The sequence below is a fragment of the Argiope bruennichi genome, chromosome X1, assembly GCF_947563725.1.
Source record: "Argiope bruennichi chromosome X1, qqArgBrue1.1, whole genome shotgun sequence".
NCBI lineage: Eukaryota > Metazoa > Arthropoda > Arachnida > Araneae > Araneidae > Argiope > Argiope bruennichi.
The window spans coordinates 13,467,357-13,491,227 of NC_079162.1; the positions used below are offsets into that span (position 1 = coordinate 13,467,357).

General features: G+C 27.9%; 1 protein-coding gene across 4 annotated transcripts in view; it reads left to right on the plus strand.

The window, feature by feature from the left end:
- LOC129959499 (rho GTPase-activating protein 7-like) overlaps nucleotides 1-23,871 on the plus strand; it is a 328,073-nt gene that overhangs the window by 268,219 nt on the left and 35,983 nt on the right. For all 4 annotated transcript variants that reach the window (XM_056072353.1, XM_056072352.1, XM_056072355.1 and 1 more), the window contains 2 exons: nucleotides 20,980-21,051; nucleotides 23,230-23,311. In XM_056072353.1, coding sequence (XP_055928328.1) covers nucleotides 20,980-21,051; nucleotides 23,230-23,311 — 154 coding nt within the window. The remainder of the gene's footprint in view (nucleotides 1-20,979; nucleotides 21,052-23,229; nucleotides 23,312-23,871) is intronic.

Below are 23,871 nucleotides of genomic sequence, written 5' to 3' on the forward strand. Positions count from 1 at the left end.
TTCAATTTAAAGTAGAAGCTTCTAAATGTGACCAAATGCGATGAATGTTATGATAACTTTTAGAATTATTTGTTTATTTATAAAATTTAAAGAAATGTTTTAATTCAAGGCAACTTTCTGAATTCTTCTTATTCGCTGTTTGAGAGCATAATGTTATACAACATTCTAATTCAACCCTAATTGAAGTCAAGACCCGTAGTATTAGAAAGGATATTGATTGCCATGCACTTTTAAATTTTCTCATGCTCCTATGAGTAAGATAATTTCTTTTGTTCTGTTAAGGTTAAGTAGTGTCCTGAGATGCGTTTTATTTTCTTACTAAGATAATTACTTTCGTAGAAGAACGTTGATTGCTTTTAATCTGATCTCCTAACTGTGCATACACTCTTGATTAAAGCTATGTCACGGTTTATTGTTTATAGGAAAATTATTGAAATATCCGCTGCACTAGCTGTTAATAACATATGGATTAATTTTTCACTCTTATGTATGTATTACAAATTAATCTTATTTCGATTATATACAAGGTTAAGTAGTGTCCTGAGATGCGTTTTATTTTCTTACTAAGATAATTACTTTCGTAGAAGAACGTTGATTGCTTTTAATCTGATCTCCTAACTGTGCATACACTCTTGATTAAAGCTATGTCACGGTTTATTGTTTATAGGAAAATTATTGAAATATCCGCTGCACTAGCTGTTAATAACATATGGATTAATTTTTCACTCTTATGTATGTATTACAAATTAATCTTATTTCGATTATATACAAGATTCAGCTGATTTGTATTTTTTAAACATAAACTGATATTTTCAAATATGAGTGCTATACACACAAGTCCTTTATTTTTTCACATTCTTATTTAACTTTAGTTGTTTCATGTTTTCAAAAGCTGAATTTGATATTTTTTTTCGCCTGCTGATGAGCTGGAGTTTTGAAATTCTGAAAAGTTGTGTGATACTCATGACAATACAATATTTTAATATTTTTAGAACTTAATTATCAATCGGTAGATCAATTGTAATTAGTATAAATTCAGCACATTCAGTAAGGTGAATTTGAGAAAGATTGATTGCAAGACTTTACTATTTCATTAATATTGTATAATGAAATATATTGAGGACTAAAAAGTACAAAATAATAAATTTTTAAAACGCACTGTTTTATTAGTGTACTAAAATATAGAATTTTTTATCAAAATTCTCGAGGGCAAAGCGAAAGTCGTAAAGGCGTAATGCGCAGAAAATTAAGCCAAAATGCATAGAAAGAAAGGGCATTTTTAGGCATTCATTAAAAATGCAAATATATTATGAATGCGATTAAAATACCAGTTTACATAGAATATGTATATCAGTGACTCAAGATTTTTACTTTGATCAACAGATTTTTGATGAAAATATAATTATCTTCTACATTTTAGTTTACGAATAAAAACATGCTTTTGAAGCATATATTTTTATTATTTACATTTTATTATTATTATAATTGCACTAATGATGTGAGTTTTCTGACTTAAAAAACATTAACTGCTTTAGAAACAAGATGACATTTTCACCCCCCCCCATGCAAAAAAATTGGAAGAGACTAAAGAGCGTTTGTTTGAAAACATTTACAATGTAATTTGTACTTCTCTTATTTATATGCTTAATTTTATTTGCCTTTTCGGATGTTTATTAGAATTTCATAAATTTATTTTTGTTAGATGTTGAGTCCGATTTTCGTTATCATATTTAAAAAAAAAATCATTAAAATTTTTCTATGGCAATATTTAACGAATTCCATTTTTTTATGTACAAATTATAACAACATTCACTGTAAGTGTGGGAAATTTTTAATTTCTTACATTATTTTTCAATTTTTCAATTCTCTCCCACGGTGCTCGAATTCACTTTGCGTAGGGAGAAAACGTTTTTATGTGGGAGATAAATCGAAGTGCTCCTGCCCTTAAGAAATGAATTCCTCAGAGTAAACTAGCATTGCTGAATACAAAATTACGCCATTAATATTAAACTACCACACAAATGTCCAAATGAATGGAACTTTTGGATCTGATTTTTAATTTTTATGCATAAATTATAATAAATTTATCAAGTGATTATTTAAAAATAACTGTTTTTGCATGTTTAGATTTTTAAAATAAAAATTTATCTTTATAAAATTAAAATGGGATATAACAAACAGTCTGCTATATATATGAGAATAATGATGATCCAGAATGTATTTATTGTTATAGATCTATATTTAATTGTTTTTCGGGATATTTAGAGGAAAATATTTTACTTCTTTGAGCACATTTTGAAATCTTCGATCTTAGGATTTATCTAATTCTGTTTAATCACATAAATAGCTCATTTAAAAAAAGACAGATAGAAAAAGTTTTTCAGAAAACTTCAATTGAAAAAAAAAAAGTCTAATAAATTCTGGTGACAAAAATGTGAAGATATTTCAAAATAAATATGAAGCGATTAGAAAAAACTTTTGATTTTTTTTTATCTCATTACTAAACAAGGGACGTCAAGAAAGTTGTTCGTCTGTGTAAACGAGATGCAGTATCCACTTTTTAGTGAAGTACAAAATGCTGAAAATACTGTAGTTTTTGCTCCCTAGTCTTGAAAATGCACAAACTTTAATCCTGTGTACTCGAAAGAGTCATTCAATGCATAATTATTCACCTAATACAAAGATTTTGTTATTTCTTGAAAAATAAATATATCTATAATTGTTTTAAATTGAATTTCTCCAAAAAATTAATCTACGTCTTCTTACCACTCTGTATGTATTTTTAACAATCAAAATTAATAAATAAACCGTCAAAATGATGCATTATCTTGAATGATGCCTAAGAGAAGCCATCCGACTGCGCAAAGAGTTTATTTCTCAACCCTGTTTAGTCGAATGCGAACACTTGCTTAAGAGCCAAACACGGATGAGAGTGGCAACAGCATTTGGAATATTCCAAAGAGCGATTAGCAGATTGTAGAATCTCTTTCAAGAGATTGATATAGAACAAAAACACCAGGGAAGTCCATCTTCTGAAACAGTAATTTATTTAACTTGTATGCTTATCTGACATTCTCATTTAATAAAAAAAATCATATCTTCCTTTATGTATCGATTCATATTCATTTTGATATATTCTCTAACTGTTGAGAGCAATTCTATTTTACTTGTTTTCATTTTGCTCTTGCTTGAGTCCCCCATGCAATTACATTTAATTGCATCACCTTTTGTTTCCTGACCTCCAATCTTTTAGATTTTTTTTTTTTTTTTTTTTTTGCATTGATTCGTTTGACTTCGTAATGTTAGAGTATATTTTTCTCTTTAAAATTTGATTCTTCTTATTGTTTATTTTAAATTATCAGAAAAACTATCATCTTTGTTTATGCATACATTAGCATCTTGTGTGGAAGCGTAATTATAAAGAAAAAGGTTGATTCTTCTTATTGTTTAATTTTTCTGATAATTTAAATTATCAGAAAAACTATCATCTTTGTTTATGCATGCTGTTGGTGAAGTATTGAATTATTATTTTTTATTTCTCTGTGATCAGATTCATTTTTGAAGCAAAGCAAGCGACGCCCAGTTTTTCTAATAAAGTCGATTCACAGAACACGTAAATCTAATTAGTTTAACTTTCTGTTTTTTAGCTATACGAAAGCAAATATTGGTCCGTTTTAAATGTCATTTAGTCACTATATTTCCAAACCACAGCAATAAGTGATTGTTTCACTTCGATGGATTTTCTATTTGTTAGACCTACTGCAGGACAAGTCTTTGATGCAATCGGATATCGAATTTGCGTCCTTCTGATCCCGCAGGCCACCATAGGCGTAATTTTTTTATTTTTTTTACGTGACGTGACAGGCATGTAACACATTACTACATAATTTAACCTATATCCATTTACACAATGTCTTGTGATACTCATCGTTTTTTTCCCTGTATCCTTTCCTTTCTATTAGATATATAGATTCCAGCCTCAAATTAGTGCGGTTTTAATTGTGTCCATCTCATGAAAATGAAATGACACATTATTGTAGGAAATGAATTGTATTTTTTGTACACATTTATTATGTGCTATTTTTTTCTATATTATGTGCAAATAATAATTATATATATTATAAGCTATTTACGACGTTGTATGGAATCATTAGTAGATCCTTGTCATGCACTGAAAACTCGAAAAGAATTCGACTCTCATTTCATCAAAAAATTTTATAAAATAAGATACATATTAAATTTATTGCTATCCTTTAATAGATCTGAAAGTTTGGATAGATATTTGTAGGTTTGATTCTTGACTTGCACGTTTATCTGCTGTCAAAATTACGATACCGATCCGAAGCGCAGAGTGTTCCAGAAATGTAAAGTAAATTTAAAGATCAGTCATTCGCAAATCAAAGAAGATGGAAAGATTTCTTTTGCGCAAAAAGGATGGAAATGAAACCGAATTTTTCAATCTCGAAAGCAAAATGATAGCATAATTTGCAATTGAAAGCATCAATTGTTCCTGCAATTGTCGGTGCTTTACATAAAACAGTGCGCGGAATAACTGTTTCAGAAAGCTCAACAGACCTTCTCAATTTAAGGACACAACTGTCAGACCAGGAACCACAGCTGTGAGCAAATGTTCATCCTTAATACTTACTTAATATGTTGCAAAAAGTGTGGTTTTCTCGTCCGATAGTTTGTACTCCTGATAGGTGAACGATACGTTTAACATTTATAAGCAGATATTTGACTGGTCATATGCAATACGCCGATCGGATAACTACAAAATAATCCTTTGGAAATCATAAATTATGCTTCTAATTAAAAATTGTGTCATAATAATAAAAACTTTTCATTTCCATCTATTCGACTTAAATATATCTTTCTATGTTCATTTGTTTGCGAATTATTTAATTATTAAAACTGCTTCGAATTTTTGAAATCATCTGTAAACCCATGGATCCAAAAGGCTAATCTTCAGCTTCCTAAGCGAACTACCGCAATAGTGTTTTGGGTCTTGATTAGGCAGAAATCGCTATGTTGATTTTAAGAAAAGAGGCTTTATAGCAACATAGACCTTTTTTTAAACAATTTTCTCTTCTACATAAATCATTATAACTTTTTTTTAATTTACTTTAATTTTCGAAATTTTAAGAACTTAGGGGCGAAATTAATTTAAAAGACAGAAGGAACCTGGTTTCAAAAGGCAATTCTTTTCCAATACCAGTTATCTCTTAAGTTGCTTAAAATGCTACCTTTATCTGACAGATCACTCAAACTTAAAACTGGAAAAGATTTTGTAAACTTCTAATCCTTAAATAGGAAATCGTTCACTTTATTCTTAATTATTAGAGAACTAAATAGAGATTTAAAAACCCATTTGAACTCTATTTTATCATGACAAAAATTTTAAGTTTGAATACGATTTCCAATAAATACATTAATGACATTTCACTGGTTAGTCTGGTAAATTATGATTGACGCAGATGTTTAATAGTTTAGAGCAACTTGTTTGATACCGAAGAGTCTCATCTATCGCGCGAAATCAGCAGTCACTGCTAAAAACAGCTGTTAATTGCCGTTTTATATTCTGCTCATTGCTTGCTTGCTTCGAATGTATGCATTTGAAATAGAATGGATCCAATCAGCACTAAACAAAGAGGAATTGTGTAAAAAGGAATTTGACTTGGAAGAGAACATTTAGAACCAATGTATTTCTATATTTTTCTCCTTCCTGTTGTAAACTAAGAAGTTCTAGAGAAAGAATAAGGAAATATTTAAAGGAAGAACAATGTTTCCACTACATTAGTAACCAGATATATTCGATGTAATTTTCTTCAAATGTTCGATTATTATATTGCATTCTTTAACTTATTTTTTTGCGAGTATGAATGTAATATGCTTAAAGATGATCTATGCATTAATGATTATGAAGAAATATATATGATATTTTGCTTAACATAAGTAAATTTTATTTTCTTTCGAGTTGAAGAATTCTTGCAATTAATTATTAGTGCAGTAATATTAACAGTCAAAGAGAAGTCGTTTTGGCTGGGGAAAAAATAATAAAGTGTGGTAGAATTTTATGAGCAACATAAATTTGCTTTATCGAAGAAAAGATTTTTTAAAAGATATCTTTTCTTGTTTTGTTTTGCTTTTTATCCTTGGTAGCACAATATGAAAAATACTGTATAATGTTTTTCGATATTGTAATATATTGTTCAGTATTGTACAGTATAATACAATATTGCGCAACTTATGTGCAGTTAGGGGTCTAATGAGTCCTACATTTATCTTAGTAAATAATCAAAGCAAACGCAAGTTTCTTTTCCTCATATGCATAAAACCTTAATAACTACTTCTCAGAATCAAATTAATCCTGAATATTTTTGGCAGTTTTGCCACTAAAATATAATGAAAATTTTAAACTATAACCAAATACAGTATATCGAGTATCTTGATATCTGCTTTAAATATTTTGTGTATAGAATGAAGGACACAATGCTAAATTTGCGTTGTTATACTAATATGTATCTGAGTGGATAAACAAATGGATTAAGCGAAGAATTCATTTTTACTATTTGTATGAATTAATAATGAAATAATCTTGAGAAAAATTAATTTTGAGTGCAAATCTTTTGAAGGGCATCATACTGTTACAAATGTTTATAAATTAGCAATAACGAGTAAAAAATATTCGTGTTTCTGCATGAATATTTTGTACATGTTATGCAATACGTGAACATGTTATATATTTAAGTAAGTATTTATAAAATTATTAGTATATTCTATTTGTTCCAAAATCTAATGCGACACATTAGAACTTTTTTTAAAAATATTCTGTGCGCACTGATTAAATGCATGCAAAATCGTAAGATGCCGGTAGTGATTTTCAAATTAGTTGAATGAAGTTAAAAATAAATTTTAAGAATTCAAATGTTAATTACAGAAGTACATTACAAATGAAAGAGTAAGACAATGGGAAATAAGCTATTTATATTTCGCATGTAAGTTGCACTTACGAGATGCAACAAAGTCGTAATAATAATAAACGCAAAAATAAAAATACGAAAATGTAAGAAATCATGGCAAGAATATTATGGAATGTTATCATTGAAAGGGAAAATATTCCATGTTATTCAAAAAAAAATTGTGCGTTCTCCACGTAATTCTACTTATGTAGGAAAAAATACACCAAAATGCAACAGTAAAACACAAGTAAGTTGTGAGTGGATTTTTTGGGTAGGGAGGACTTAATTTTTTTATAAGCATTCCTAGTAAATGTTTCTCTTGTAACTTTTACTCATAACTTTCGACGTATTGTGTAAGACGTATAATCTACAACATCCCTAATATTACCTTAATTCAACTTCAGTAACAATCTCAAAAAATGCATTTTCCAACCATGCACGGTGTGTGTTTGCTGGAGAGTGGCTCTGGTGGGGGGATTTAATATTTAATTTTTTATAAGCATTGGCCAGTCAACGTCTCTCTTCAAAGAACTTTCCTTTGTAACATTCGATGTTGTGTAAGACATATAATGAATATGAAACTGTGATATTCCTAATATTGCCTTAATTCAACTTTAGTAACAATCTCAAAAAAAAAATCTGAACACTTTTTATTGGGCTAGTAAAAATCCATCCTAATTGCGATGGGTGTCATCCCATCAATAAATGTTTGCATAATACACATTGTTTACACTTTTTTCTTAAATAATAATCATTTTAATCTTTGGTCATTGACTTGAAAGTAATAAAATGTGATTTAAAAAAAACTATTAATAACTATTACAAATGGCGTTAAAAAATTCATTGCTTATGAATAGAATTCGTAGAATGATACACAACGAGCAAGTGTTTCGGAGAAAAGGAAAGATCACTAGAAATTGTGTGGTGAAGATCTGATATTGGACAATCGATGTTCGTCCCAATACACGCAGTTAGCTATTCACAGTATATTTTACTAAGTAGCGACAGCTATAATAGGGGCCAAATAATAACCGAACTCGGCAAATGGAACCGAAATGAGAAGTAATCTTAAAGAACCGTAAATGAGAGCGAGAAACTGTTCGTTAAAAGTTCGGCAACTTATTTCAAATATTTTCACATTAATACCCTATTTTGTTTTTTATTTCTATTTAGAAAGAATTGAATGGCTCTTATGAGAATATTTTCATGCATTCGAATTTTTCAAAACAAATGCTTCAATGCTTTAATTGTATAGTAACGATATTTTATCAATTTTTGATTCGTTATTTTATTGAATACTTAAGTTTTTTATATGCAGTTCAGATTAATTATTTGGTGGAGTGGCTTAATTTATTTTTTGTAGTTAAAGTTACATTTTGATAAGCTGGTACCAAAATCCTTTTTAATAATTCTATTATGAATAATTTATTAAAATTTTTATTTAAAAATTAAGTTTCCTACTTATTGAAAAGTAAGCACGTTAATAGCTGTTGAAGAACCAACCATTTTGTCTTGACTTCAATTATATAGTTATTTCTGATCTTATCTTTATCGATGTTTAATACGATTACATTCTCGTTTATTTTTGAGTTTCCTGTGTATGCTCATTTTTGGGATTTTTATTAATTGAGTATACCCTGAATAATCGCTATATTTATTCATTTGCGATGTTCCAACCGTTTTTTTTTTTTTTTTTTTTTTTTCAATTTGCATTTTATTGTTATAAGGGTGAAGATATCTTCAGGCACAAAAATAAGCAAAATGACTGTTCTTTCGTTGTGAAAGATAATATCTTCAATATATGGAAGCTTCCCAAAGACTAGCGTTACCTAGCAATTGGATAATAACCATGGAAACAGGATGGCGAACCATTTCTGGATATGCAGTCACTTCTGTATTTTTTTTATATTCATATGTAGCATATGGAAAGAAGGTCGATTTATAAGTATTTTAAAATGAACTGAGTTTGCTTTCTTCGTAGCATAACTTTCGAGTTTAGAAACGCTTGTAAAATGATAAAGAGTATGCATTGATATATCATATAACTATTCCTTGACTATTCTAAAAAAGATTAATCTCGCTCATTTTTAAAATTTAATATAATCTGGTTCATAATTGAAATTTAATTATTATCATTTGTTCCAAATGTATTCATAATATATGTTAATGTGAATGAAATAATGAATCAAATTTTCAACCAAATCTTTTTGGGAATTTTCGGGGAATCTGTTCTTTATAATCACTCGACAACAGTTTAAATTCTGATTATGGATTGCTTTTAATTTATGTATATTGATTGGTTCTTTTAAACATAGCTATATACTCTTTTAATCTTAAAATTTTCTTTTCAATTTTTTTACTTTAAAAGATTCTTTATTTTAAAATAGCGCTTTCAATGTCTGTATTTAATTTCATGCAGACTAAAGAAACTATTTGTTCTCGGTTGTCTACCACGGGTACAATAAATGCTATGTGGAGCCATTTCTTTTTATCTAGTCCGTTTTATAAGATGTATTGAAGTTTTGTATGATTTTTTCTTTCTGAATGAACACAAATTTCATTGAAATAAATTTTTTTTCATTCACTTATCGTTTTATTATAGCTTTTAACTTTGGAGTATGTTAACTACAGTTACTTTGACGTAATATAGTTTAAAAGAGTGAAAATCGAAATTTAAATAATCAATTAATTTCTCTTTTCGTTTTGAAAGTACAATTATTTTTTCCGTTGATTCAAATTATGTGATGAGACATAATTTAATTTATTGAAATATTTTCAATATAGTTCGTGATCTCAATAAAGAAGCATAACTCGGGTCTACAAACTGCAATCCCAAAATGAGAATCATAAGGCCGAAAAATTGTGAAGCATCACTTTTTTACTTTCTCGTATACGAACTATAAAGAAAATATTATCATAAAAAAAATCAATTTTGACAAATCTTCATGTTTTCGACTTCCCTGATTTCGAAAAACAAATTTTTTGGCATTGTGTTTTACTTTCAATGATAAAGATAACTCAAAAACGGTTTGAGTGAAGCGGATAAAATTGAGCATATTGTCTTAGCACCAAGTTTGTAGATGTCTATCAAAGATTGAGCGAAATCTAACTGACCAAATATGAGTTAGAATGATGACTGCAAAACGAAAAGAGCTCGATGGATCAAATTTGATACACAGATTGAATATCAAATGTGTAGATACCTATTGAGGATATGATTATTGTTCTATTCGTTGAACATTCAAAGCTCTTTTGATTACCAAGTATCGTGTTTGAATCTCATTTTCATTCTAAAAAGAAGGAAATAATTCCAAAATATAGTTAGTTAATAATCGAAATTATGAATTTGTTGAAAAATTAATCTTTAATGGTTTTGAAATGATATGTTTAGAATTGCAAAGGTTATATGTCTACGCATTTTTTTAAAAATCATTGAATAGGATATAAATTAACCGTAGCATTCCTTTTTTCTTCAATAGCATGAACTCAAATGCTCATAAGGAATCATTTTTTCCCTGGCGTCTAATTTCCCTGTCGACATATGACATGCTAACGCGCTGGAACTTAGCTCCTCTAAAAAGAGGGAGGGGGAGACACTTTTAAAGTTCGTAAAAAGAGATGGAAATTAACATTTATTACTTGGGATTATTTTTTGGACCACCCATTAAAACATATTTTTTCACTTTTAATATTATCCATTATAGAAACTTCGAAATTGTTGAGTTATTTTGTGTGTATTATGAAAGTGCTATATTTGAACGAAGTGAAACAATAACGCTCTTTCTAGTACAGTTCTCCCATCTTTTGAGCGATAAATGTTCGCGAAATGTGCGATTAACTTCTGACCTCTTGATGAGGATACTTCCTTTTAACATGCGAATGCATTTGCAACCAAGAATTAAGATCTAGGAGGGGGAAAAGGGGAAAAAGACATATTTTTTCTTCTGCTTCTTCACTGAGCAAACTTTTGTTACAATTGATTTTTTTTATATATGTATAAATATAATTTTATAAAAGGAGAATTTATGTGCTTATTTTTTAAACCGCAATAAATTTAATAAACCAGATTTTAAAACCTCACTTGAAATAGGAAATATGCATGAAGGAAAGAAATTGTTTCTTGTAATTATGATCTATTTTTTAGTTTTTTTTATTTATTATCGTCCTAAATGTTATGGAATCTTTATAAATTAATCTTTAAACTTAATTAAATTTTAGATTCCCTGATTTTTATAATGATGAATTATGAAATTTATTGAGAACTAAAAATCATCAAGATCACAAAAATGTTTTCAAAATTATAAATGGTAAACCTTAATCTTGTAAACTTGAGGCACTGAAAATAATATTATAAAGGAATTGCATGTTATTATGGATGTCAATAACATCCATAATAACATGTTATTCCTTTACATGTTAGGATTAACAAAGAAAATTCCTTAACATTCCTTAAAAATAAAGATACATTATAATTGTGATTAAAATTCTGTTGTATTTAAAATATTTTTATTAGTACCTCAAGTTTTTACAACTGTGTTTACAATTGTCTTTCTATATTTATTTCATAAAAGAATTTCTACTTTTCAGTATATCATTAAAAATGAGTTCTTATCATTTTTCAAATTTATTATTTTTAAAGTATGAATTTCTGGATGTGTTATAATAGTTAAATTTTCTCCTTGTAATAAATAGCATCTCAAAATTTTTGGATTTGATTTATTTAAGATTTGAAACAATTTATTAATAGAAATCTCATGAAAATAACTTGTAAATCATTGAAAATAGCTGTATGTGTGAAAAGGTGACGACCGAATTATGGTTCACCCTTCATTTGCATTTATTTTTGAAAATATACATATAAAATTTGGTAATTTAAATATTCAGATACAGCCAGAAAAATGATATGGTTATGCAGTTGATCAATAAAGCCAGCGAAGTACCGTGTACCTATAATAAAGCGATTGTGCTGAATTTCGTGAGACAGGTTACTGTGTTCCTAGTGGCAAAATAAAGAAATCACAAAAATAATAAGAAGAAGATCAGCTAAAGTTACCTTTTTGAATTTAAAGGGCTTTGAAGAACTTTACCAATCACTAGGGCTGGGCGAAAACCGAACTTCCTCATCGTGATATCATTATTTACTTATAGCTATTATAAATTATAAATAGCATCTCTTAACTTATTGACTTATCAGAACGATTCCAAATAAAAAGAAGTTTCAATTTATATAGCAAAAATATTCATTTTCTTTTGAATAAAAATACTTAGCGAATAATTGTGTTAAAACCCCTTTAATAAAGTGTGTCAATGCCACAGCAATGTCTACATGTTACAATTTATAATAATGCTTTTTTTTTTCCAATATAATAATTTTTTTAAATTTTAACCTTTTCACCGCTATATTTAAGAAAACGTCAGTTTCTTTTATTCTTCATTAAAAAAAGGGGAAATGACATAATGTCTTAAACAAGTAAAATTAGTAGTTTTAATAAATCATGAATTCAAAATCTGATATCCTGAAAAATTAACTTTGTATATGAATTGCATACCTTTTTATTTTAATAGTATTATTGGCAGGTTTAATTTAAGTGTGCACTAGAATTTTAATAATAGGTATATTATATAACTCAAAATAATCATTCAATTTACTATTTCAAAACTCAAAAAGAGACGAAAAATAATAATTCCGAAATGAGTAAAACATTAATAATAAATACTACGATGAATTTTTTTTTATGGGCGATGGGGTAAATTTATTTATGGGCGAATGATCTAATACACTAAAATTATTAGAAAAGATCTTGATCATGTTAAAATAAAAGAAAAATATGCCATTATATATCATCTTAATATAAACTCAATGAAAAAATAACCAACACTTTAGTACAACTTTTAGTTTGTGAATATTAAAATTCTAGCTAATTATCTTTTATTTCTAAGCATTCTATCAACATTTTGGCATATTATAAAATTTGAAATAAAATTTAAAAAATGTAAATTAAATATGAAAAATTAGAATGAGGGAAGGAGGATGAAAAAAGAATTATATAAAAAACAGTTCAAAAATTGAAAAATCCCTACTAAAATATCTTTACATTAAAAACAGAAAAATAATAATTTCACAAAAAATTTCTTAAATCAGTGAAATGCAGGAATTTTTAAATCAATTCAAAATACTGTACATTTGAAAATAATAATAAAAAAAAGAATATGAATAAAAAAAGGAAAGGAAAGAAAACTTTTTTAAATTGCATGAAAATTTAAAAAAAAAAAAAAAGCTTTATGTGATATAATCCAATCACATAAAGTGAAATAAATTGGAGTTATAAAATTTATCCATTAAAAATAATCTTTATCTTAAATTTTAAAAAAATATTGTAATATATTGTAATAAGAAATTTATAATGAAATTGGGAAAGAGCATTTTTTAAAGATATAAAACAAAAACAAAAAACACTTTTAGAAATATAAAAGCGCATACTACAGGAATGTATACGGATTAAAAAGAAAAGAACACATATTTCCACCGATATGCAAAACAATGCCCTGGAATCCCCCAAAAATATTTGTGAAACAACGCCAGGACTGATTCTTAATAGTCATGCAAATTCGATAAGTATCGGGATTCCAATATATATGCAATTCGATATTATGAAAGTATGCTTGAGTGTGAAAATGCGAGCTGCGAATAAAATTGTGTATTTAATCTGAATGAATCCTTTTTGCTTTTATTTCTGAAAATGAATATTTGGCTATTAAACAAAGGACAGTCAACTACTTTCTGATTACTGCAATTATTTTTCCATAATGATATCGTTTACTAAGGGAGCAGAAAACGGTTTATTCCAAAATGACACGCTTAAAACAAGTATTTTTTATATATTAGAATATGACAGTATTTATAGAAAATTAACAAACATTATGTATAAAGGTAAAAAAGAATGAAAAGCAACAAAAATAAGCACTAACCGATAATCAAAACGAAATCGAAAACGCAAATTAATTGTGAATATCGATTTATTGTATCGCGATACATCGTGAACCATTATTCATGATCTCCATGCTGATAGATCGATATTTTTTAAAAACGATTTTTCAAAAATATCGATTTTTTTTTTTCGATCAATCGAAAATTGGTACAGCCCTACCGATCACCCTGTATATTACTGATTTATTCACAAATTTGTTTTTATTACAACTACGATTTCTTTTTTACAAAATTAATTTGCTACTATCAAAAATCTTATATTGATTAAAAAATTTAAAAAAAAAAGCTTTTCAATTAAATTAAATTATGAATATGTGGGCTGGGGATTCAAAAACAAGATTTTTTTTTTAGTTTACATGAAACATTACATAGTAATTTTTTAATACGGCACTGTTACATTTTCTATATTTTAATTAGAGGAAAAACTAAAATTGGAAGCTTGAAAGAAATAAAAAGTTCTTTAAAATGTAAAAGAAGTAAAGAAATCATATAAAATTCTTATAATAGAGTTGTATTAGTAGATTTGTGGTTAAAATAAATAAAGAAAGAATTTACAATCTCATTAAAATGTTGCAACTTAAAACAGTAGGATGAAACCTTGGAATCTGAAAATGTGTTGCAAGTTGCATTAAATTTTATAATTTTTAATTGTCTGTATTTAGTAGTAGTATTGGATTTACTTGGGTGGAAAAAACAGATATTAAAATTTCAACTAGCGAACAGTTTCACGATAATTGTTAAAAATCAAAGTGTAGAGATGAGTGAAATATGAACTAGGTTTTAACCAGCACAGTGAAAATATGTAATTAAATGATAATTGTCAATTCCTTTAAGAACCTCTGACGACATTGTTAAACTAGCTTTTTTAGCACAAGTGAGCTTATTTAATTTGTTTAATATATGTTTATGTCGAGACATCGGAATTTATTTTATTTTTTAATCTCGATTATTCTATCCAGTTAATCATGAATGATTAATGACATTAACATTGGATAACGATATTGTTTCTTTCTATTTATTTCTGTGAATTGTGCAGTTTTTTTTTTTTTTTAAATCAAAGAATTCATCATTGCGTTTCTCTAAGAAATCCAAAAACTGCTAAGTATGTTTTGATATTGTCGCTTTTATTAGCAAAAAAAAAAAATATCTTATTAGTTATAAAAAATATTCAAGAAATCGCACGTTTCTTCCAACCATAACAAACAGAGGAATGAGAAGTTCAAACAACCCGTTATAATGATTGTGACATTTGATTTTTTTTATTTTATTTTATTTTATTTTTTTACGTTTCTTATTACACAATAGTCGTGAAAGAAGTTCCCAGCAACAACCAATTTACAGTGCACCTGTTTTGAGTACAATTTTTTGTTCACTAAATGTTGTGATGGAAATTTCCATCATCATGCAAAAAAGGGTTTCATCAAAAAACTATTAAACGAAAGTTCTGCTTGCCTCTAAGTTGAAACAAAGAGTGCTTTATTTCTGTGTAAACTGTAGTTTCAATGTGAATAGCAAACTCTGAAACGTCATTGTCGCCCTTCTGAGTTGTATTATCTCATTGTCTTGACGTCCATTATTAGAAATGTGTTAAATTTAGGGCAGTTGCTTCTCTCATTTCACTTCTTATCTATGTTTTTAAAATGTTGTCCTGAAATCTTTTATTAGATTTAATGATTAAAATTTTTCACCTGCTTTAACAATTCACGTTATACCATTTACGTAATTTCTTGCCTGATGGCAAAATTGATTATTTCTTCTTGCAAAATTCTTCTGTGTTTTTAGTATTTTGTTATTGTGTTATTTTGGTTTTTAGTATTTTATGTATTTTGGTATTTCTTAATTATCGGTATTTAGTATTTTGCGTATTTCTTATATTTCTCTTAAGAAATTAGATAATTCACTGGAATTAGTAATTTCACTAATTCCATTGAATTATCTAATTCCGTATATTCGTTCTTTTTAATTAGGAAAGATTATTGTAAAATATTAAATAGGAAAATTCTTTGATATTTTACATTGATTATTTGTTCTATTGACATATAGATACTCTTCTGAAGACCATTTAAAAAGGTTGAAAATATTAAAATTTCTTCTCGGTTCTCTCGTTCATTAAATGATTACATTCTAATCTTATCGGCATTTGAGACCATTTACACATTTTTTCCCCCCATTTTTTACAAGCGTTGGGAAAGAAAGGTCATTTTGGATTTTTCGTTTTGGGCAGAACAATCGAATCAAAATTGATGAGTTATTTGAATGACTTCTTTCAATATAATTTTTTTCTAACGTTGTTTTCTTAATATAGCAATTGAGCATTCTAAAGTGATATTATTGATTTTAATAGTTTATTTCGATTACAGTATAAAAGCAGCATTTTCAAATCCACCTTGGATAGTTCGGATATTAAAATTCCTTTGCCATTCTTGCCCTTTCAATCTGCATGCTCTATTATCACATCTGCAATTAAATGTTTGTGCTTACGTCATTGTATTTATATGTCTGTGTGTTGCATCCTACGTGAGGAAGTGTGTAGAGGAGCGCATGCGTAGGCGTCATTCAGGTGTTCGTTGGGGCGCACCCACGAGCAAAGCCAAAGTGACCCCGTTGACTTGCACGTTGTAACAAACCATTCAGATATACATATGGCCTGATTTCTTTTCTCGTGACAATATTTTCAACTAGCGTAAAAACAACCAACGCGAATTGCTAAAAAGGTATTAAAGCTATTTTTACGATCAAAATGTCAGGCAAATGTATCACAATATTTGTTATTGAACAAATTGTTTTCTTTTTAGATATCATTTTTTAACTTTATATACTCCCAACATGAAATATATTTTTATTAATTGAATACAAACCGATTTTTTTTTGTATGTTTATCGTCAAAAATCTTGTAATTTATATTTTTGCTTGCGGCAAACGATCTTGATTTTTTTCAAACAATATATTGAACAGAGTATTTTGGAATTTGATTTCAGTCGCGATGTTATTATTTAATCGATAAAGTCGATTTCATCTAAAGCTCAAGCTTTCTCATTTTTTTCTTTTTCTTTTTTGACTTTGCCTCCTTCGAAATTTCTTTAATGTACATCTGCTTGTAGAAGTTTCTTATTACCTGAAGTGAAATAAAATGAAATTTCTTTAATTCTAATTGGAATGAAATCATTATATTCTTCTGTACGAGTGAGTTGACTTCTATTAATAAGATGCTGTTAAAAAAGAAAAGAATATGGGATGAAATAAGTTCATTCCACTTTTGAACTGCTAAAAACAACAGTCTTATTTCAAATTCTTATTATCTAAAATTTAACACGTAAAAGTTTGATGCTGATGTTTAGAAGAAAAAAATATTCATATTTATGCGTAAAGCTTTCTTTTGCTCAATATATGCTTATTAGAAATTTGGGAGTAACCAAAATGAAGAGGCAGGTTCATTATCTAATTTTTTTATAGTCCAGTCCAAGAAAGCTTTTATGGAGATATTTATATATGTCTACTGCGGTTTATATATGTCTATTAAACGTATATAAACCGCAACCAGTAGCGAACAATAGATGCAAAAGAGCATATTAGCGTACAATCTGGCGACATCGAATGTGAAATTAGACTTTTTTTTCCCAATCCATTGAAACTAAAATTTTTCACAGAGCTGCAATTCTAGTCACAAAATCACGTACCAAATTTCATTTATTTATCAACGCGTTTTACAGTTATCGCATTTATATGCTTGTAAAAATGCAGACTGACGGACGATCAACCCGTCAACCCTCTTTAGATGTTAAATCTGTGTACCAAATACCAACCTGATAACCAAATGTTATTCACCTAGTTCTCTTCCTTTTGTAGTTGTCGTGCTAACGTCTTTTGACAGACAGACTTTCTCTATATAGATTTCGCTCAACATTTTTTAGGAATCTGCAAATTTAATTTAAAATCCATGTATCAAATTTCATCCTTGTAACTCAAAGCATTTTTGAGTTATCGTGTTCACAGACAGACATATTTTTACAAATGTGATTTTCGGACGCAGGGAGGTCTGAAACGGTTTTCTCTTTAACCACTGTGAAGAAGAAATACAGCAGGAAAAAAAACTTAACAAATCTTATAATATAAATTATTTTTTTATATCGTATATTGGATTTTTATACTTTTAAAAGGAAACTGGGAAATGCTTATCGGGTATTACTATGTATTTAAATTTTTAAAATTCCATGTGCAAGGATATTTATACTTTATATGCTTCTTTGATGTCGGTGTGGTATATTTAGTGATTTATTTTTGTCTTCTCGCTATTGTTATAAAAAAATGGACGATTTACTGAGGTAACGTTGTTACATTTTTGCAATGAGTCCGTAAATGATATGATAAAAACTTTTCATAGTATATAGATAATTAAAAAAATGCAACTAAGTTATCTGTTTTACTGTTGATGAATTTTATCCAAAATTAGATGCAGATCTAGAGTTTGGTGTAAAGATGATATACCAAATTTCTATCATCTAGCTTATTCAGTTTTTGAGTTACCGTATTCATATACAGACATAATTCCAAAATTATGTATTTCTGGGATCTAAGATCAAAATCTGGAAATCGAATTTTTTAATGTTATCAATGCTTTCTCTTCGAACATGAGAACTTGAAAAGAACCGGAAAAAAGTTTTCTTTTTTATCTTGATAAGGTTAATTGTACAGTTCATCATCTTGAGCTTCTTAGTTTGATACTGACTTGTTCTTCCAAATTCTACAAAAATTATTCTGAAAACTTTCACTTCAATGAATTGTATTTTATAATTATTTCAAGTTTCATTTATTCTTGTTTGTCATTAATTAATGATTTTTTATGCTAATTTATTTTCCAATTTTTTTGTAATGAAGATATTTGTTGGTGAAGTGAGGTAGTAATTTTGCTTCCTCATATGTAAAGTTCTGCAATTTTCGATGAATCAGCATTGCACTAGTCGCCACTGACTATGCGCATTATCTAGGAGTCATATGTCCAATATATCAGTAAAAGCATATTTTGCATGTTGCATCTTAATCTCCTGGATGAATCTATCTTCAACATGTTTCTATAAATGCGATGCAAATTTTGCAATCGATTTTAAATTAACTTTTCGATGAGCTGGAGATTTGTAGCTTTAAATGTAGTTCAGAACTTAATGGTAATGCTATATTAACTCGCTTTCTTGACTGTCTTTTTGTTTGTCTATTTGGTGCAAATTTTGCAATTGCTGTGTGGTGGATGAGATGATTAATAGGGTGAGCCACTTTAAAACTAGAACAAAGGCTTTTATTTCATGTGGATATGAGGAATTGATATTGAAGGCTATTGCCAATGTTGTCTTTTATATATGCACATATAGAAATTACAGTTATAGCTAAGATATACGAGTACAACTAATATAGGGTTTGAAAACGTTAGTTGGAGTGCTGGTGGATAATCACTGAGATTCAATCCGTAGATCCCGACAATTTAAAAACTTTCATTACTGACAGATGTCGCCATGCCAAATCTTTAGCTCATCACGAAATTAGTTTAATGTCGATTGCAAAATTTTACAACAAGATTAGAAAGCACCAAATAATTATTTAAATAAAAATAATTAATATTAACCACGTTTTAAAAGTGGGCTAAAAGGTATAAAATATTTCTTTCCTAGCCTCATACACATTTATAAGCCCATACAATTTGTTCTGAAAATTTGAAAATTCACAATCTGTATGAGCCTAGGAAAAATTATTTTATATTTTTTAGTCCGTTTAAAAACGTTGCATATTAAAATGAATCTATTTAAATAATTATTTACAGAATATTTTGAATAAAATTAATTCTACGTGTTTTGTTTCTACGGCTGGCTTCTGTGCTATACTATATATATTCTATAGAAATAAATTAATTGAAAAATTTTCAACTGTCTATTCAATGAACTTTTTTTGGAAGTGGGGGAGGAGATTCTCAAATTATTCATCTAGTCTTAAATGTCGTTTTCTGTAATTACCATTTCTATAAAAAATATTTTTGTTAGATATTGTCATGTAAATAAAATTGATAAATAGCGGGATTAAAAAGAGATAGGTGCAAGTGTTAGCATCTCCAATCATGTATCTTAAGATTAATGCTTTTTTTTTTTTTTTTTCATTGCTTGGATCAAATAAAGAATCGATAAAAACTAAATCGTGGTTAGAGTCTGAGATAAATTTCTTCTGTCAAAACTGTTTTTAATGTTAGAAAAAAAAATTTTAAGCACTTTAGATTTAAATTTTTTATGGTTCAAGCGAGTTCATAAAACTGTGATTCTGTTATGTTATAGAATTAATGTAACATTACTTTAAAAAGGCAGTAGAGATTTTTTATTTATAATTATTTGAAAATTCTTCCTCTCTATTTTTATTTTCAACAGTTAGATTTACTCTTTTCATTTTCATTTTTTCTTCACATTTTTTTCTTTCATTTTTTCCCTGTTTCATTAAAAATAAAAGACCTTCATTACTCCAGGTAAATGTTTCCCTGTTTCTTACATTTCAAAATTCAGTTTTACTGGGCATGTGTCAAGCATTACATTCTGTTTATGCATTACACCTGTCGTATTTTAGATCTTTCGCTTTCCGATTTATGTGAATATTTCAGTTTGGTTGTAAACTAAGTCCTCTATGAATAGAGTATTAATTGATTTTTACTCTCTTTTATTTGACTTGCCTCATCTAATATTTGTTATAATGAAATTTTGTGATCGGTTTTTCACTCATTTCCTGATCTGGTAGAGTTTTGGAATTTTCTATACGAATTTTGTATACTTGTTTGCTCTCGACGACAATAAATTATTTTTATATTTCAGAGTTTAACTGCCGATTAATAAATTAATTTAATCAAATTTTGTTTCAAGATTCCGTAATATTTCTAATAATAAATTATAAATTAATGATTAAAAAGTAGAAAATAATGGAAACAAAAATATTTTTTACTTTTTAGTGTACTAATAAAAGTATGTTTTAAAACATTTTTTATTGATTTTTTTCTCTTATTTTCAGAACTTCAAGCTATTGAAGCCTGTAGTTGGCTCCGAGCTGCAGGATTTCCTCAATATGCTCAGATGTACGAAGGTATGTTTCAATTTTTGTATTATAAATCTGAATATTCTATTTTCTTAAAATAAAAATAACTCTTCTCCTCCGATATAAAAAAAAAAAACGAGATAATTCCGTTAGAAGGCAAAAAAGAAAAAAAAAAAATGTTGCACATACCTTTATTCTCTCTGAATAATTTTGCCGATTTTTACTTAATGAACTCATTTCACTCATTCCTATAAACAGCTGAATCATTAAGTGAAGGGGGGGGGGGCTTTGGGAATGGGATACAGAGATAAAGTACTAGTGCATTTATTATATTTTTTAAAACCCAAACGTCGCAAGTTGGGGGTGAAAAAATCGGCTATGGCCCATGTGTTATTTACGCTTACTTATCCGTCACTGCCATAAGATGTTTGTACATTTAGTGTACTCTTATTCCGTTTTTTAAAATGTATAAACTATTGATTTGCTGTCTAATAAAGGCTCTCTATAAGATGGAGGCAAAAAATATTAGCAGTAGCATTAATTTAAATCATTTCATTAAAATCAACATTCTACGTATTTTCCAGTAATATTTAGACGCACCAATGGACAGCTAAACTCAGTGAGAAAAATACAGTGATTTCAGTGGAGCTCTTAATCCTCAAGCGAGCTTTTAATTATGCGAAAATAAAACTATTTAACAGAACTATGGAAACAATAAGTAACTTTGTTTTGTTGAATAAAAGTGTGTACTCAGTTTCAATCATCGAATTGTAGAATTTTTGCTATTTAAATATGTAATGAAATAAAGAATAAAATAATTATTTGAGCATGCTGAAATATTTCATGTATTCTTTTAATGAGGAGTTTAGATAAATTTGTAGAACAAGAGATTAAATTATTTTATATCATTTAAAATATTTACTTTTTAAGGTTTGTTTATGCTATGAAAAAAGACAAATCAGTTCCAAATTCTAAAAAATGAGACAATGATGTAGCACTAGCATATTTATAATCGCTGTTGATATCTCTGACCTTGTTCTGCTAAAATTTAAATCCATTTATGACATTAAAATGTAAAGGCGTATATTTTAATTTCCGGCACGTTGTTGCTTTAGGGATTTTTAAAAAATGGTAAGATATATTTCTCTTTTAATTTTATGAAGAATATGATAGAGAATTTTATAAAGATTGATCTGGTCATCTTTCCACTTTTTTTAATGGAGTATCATTATTTTTTCCAATAGGGGGGTTAAAGTGCCCTTCGTCATTTTTAAGATGCTTTAGTTTGAAAATTTGAAATCTTAAAAGAAGATTAACATTCATTTTAATTCGAGTGCTTTATGGCATTCATGTAATGGCAAAAGTTAATAAGATGTCAGACTATTTAGTAAATCGTAATTATAAAGTTGATCCGCTATCCAGGAAACACAAAATAGACCCCAGTTGCTCATTTACGGTATTCTTCTTTCGCTTCTGATATGCTTTTTTAATGGATTTCGATTTTAAGCAGATATCTGAAATACCGAAACTTTAAAAAATATTTCTTCATTCTTACTGTGAAAAATTATTATAAATAATTAAACTTTATCTAATTGTATTAAACGAACTCTTATCACTCTCATAAGCTGTTTTGAAAATTATTTAATTTAAATCATGTGTCGAATGTGTTTTTAATTTGCTAAATATCCTTGGACAATAAAAAAGAAGTCTATCTTGTTAAAAAAATTAATCAATTTCAAGCCAAACGAAACACTAGAATTACCCCCCCCCCTCTTTTGAATTTTTTTTTTTTTTTTTTTTTTTTTTTTTTTTTTTTAAATCTGTGAAAATATGTTGACATTTACAATTGAACAAAGTTGAACTTAAACTTCGAAAATCATTATACTAACTTATTAATCATAAACCTATGTTTTTAATTATACATATTTTTATACATTTTTATTTAACTAAACGTGTTATATTTGTAAAGATAGAATTTTATATTCGATTTTTTAGCCATTTCTTGATGGATATGTATTTTCTCTCTTAATACCTTCAGATCTTAATTATTGGCTAATCTATTAATTTAATTAAATTTTTATTCCGTGCAAATATAAATTGGAGAACAAGTTGTTAAGAAGAAAAATAATTATAATTACAGAAATCTTGTTTTATTGTGCAGTAATTAAAGTGGTTTTTTAAGCAGTTTTTGTTAAATTCTTTTTACATCAATATATTCTCTTTCAGACAACCAATTTCCCATTGATATATCAATTGTACAAAAAGATCATGCATTCCTTCATCCAGATTCCATACAGTCCTTATTCCGGTAAGTTAATTTATTGTTAATTACATCTATCTTCGTACTTCCTTTGAACTCTGCTCATCTAATTTACACGGATTAATCTTAATTGGTTATGAAAACAAAAATTGGCTGATTTTTCTTTATGTGAATAGGTTACCCTCCCCCTTTATTCTATTTATAACAATTTTGGAGCAAGTTCGAAGCTATAGATACTTGTTTGCTTAGTAAGCAAAAATTTTGATCTAATCCGGGAAATTTTCAGAAAGTTCTCCCTCTTTCCTCGCCACACTATAAAAGGGAACAACAGCTCAATGTAGGCAGTCTTCTTAGACGAAGTCCGCCTTCCCTAAAGTATGCCCCTAAAAAGGAATTTAAAATTCACTCTTTAAGGTGCGAAAAGGGCGAACTTTATGTAGCAGGATAAAATTATGGTGATGCAGATTTTTGTCAAAAAGCCATTGTCTTCATAACTGAAAATAATGTTATAATGTGAAGAGAAAATATATTGTTATGACAGATTTATCCGTTAAAACCGTAGTCTTTAGTAATGCGATTTTTAATCCTTGGTCCCCGAAAAATCTTAA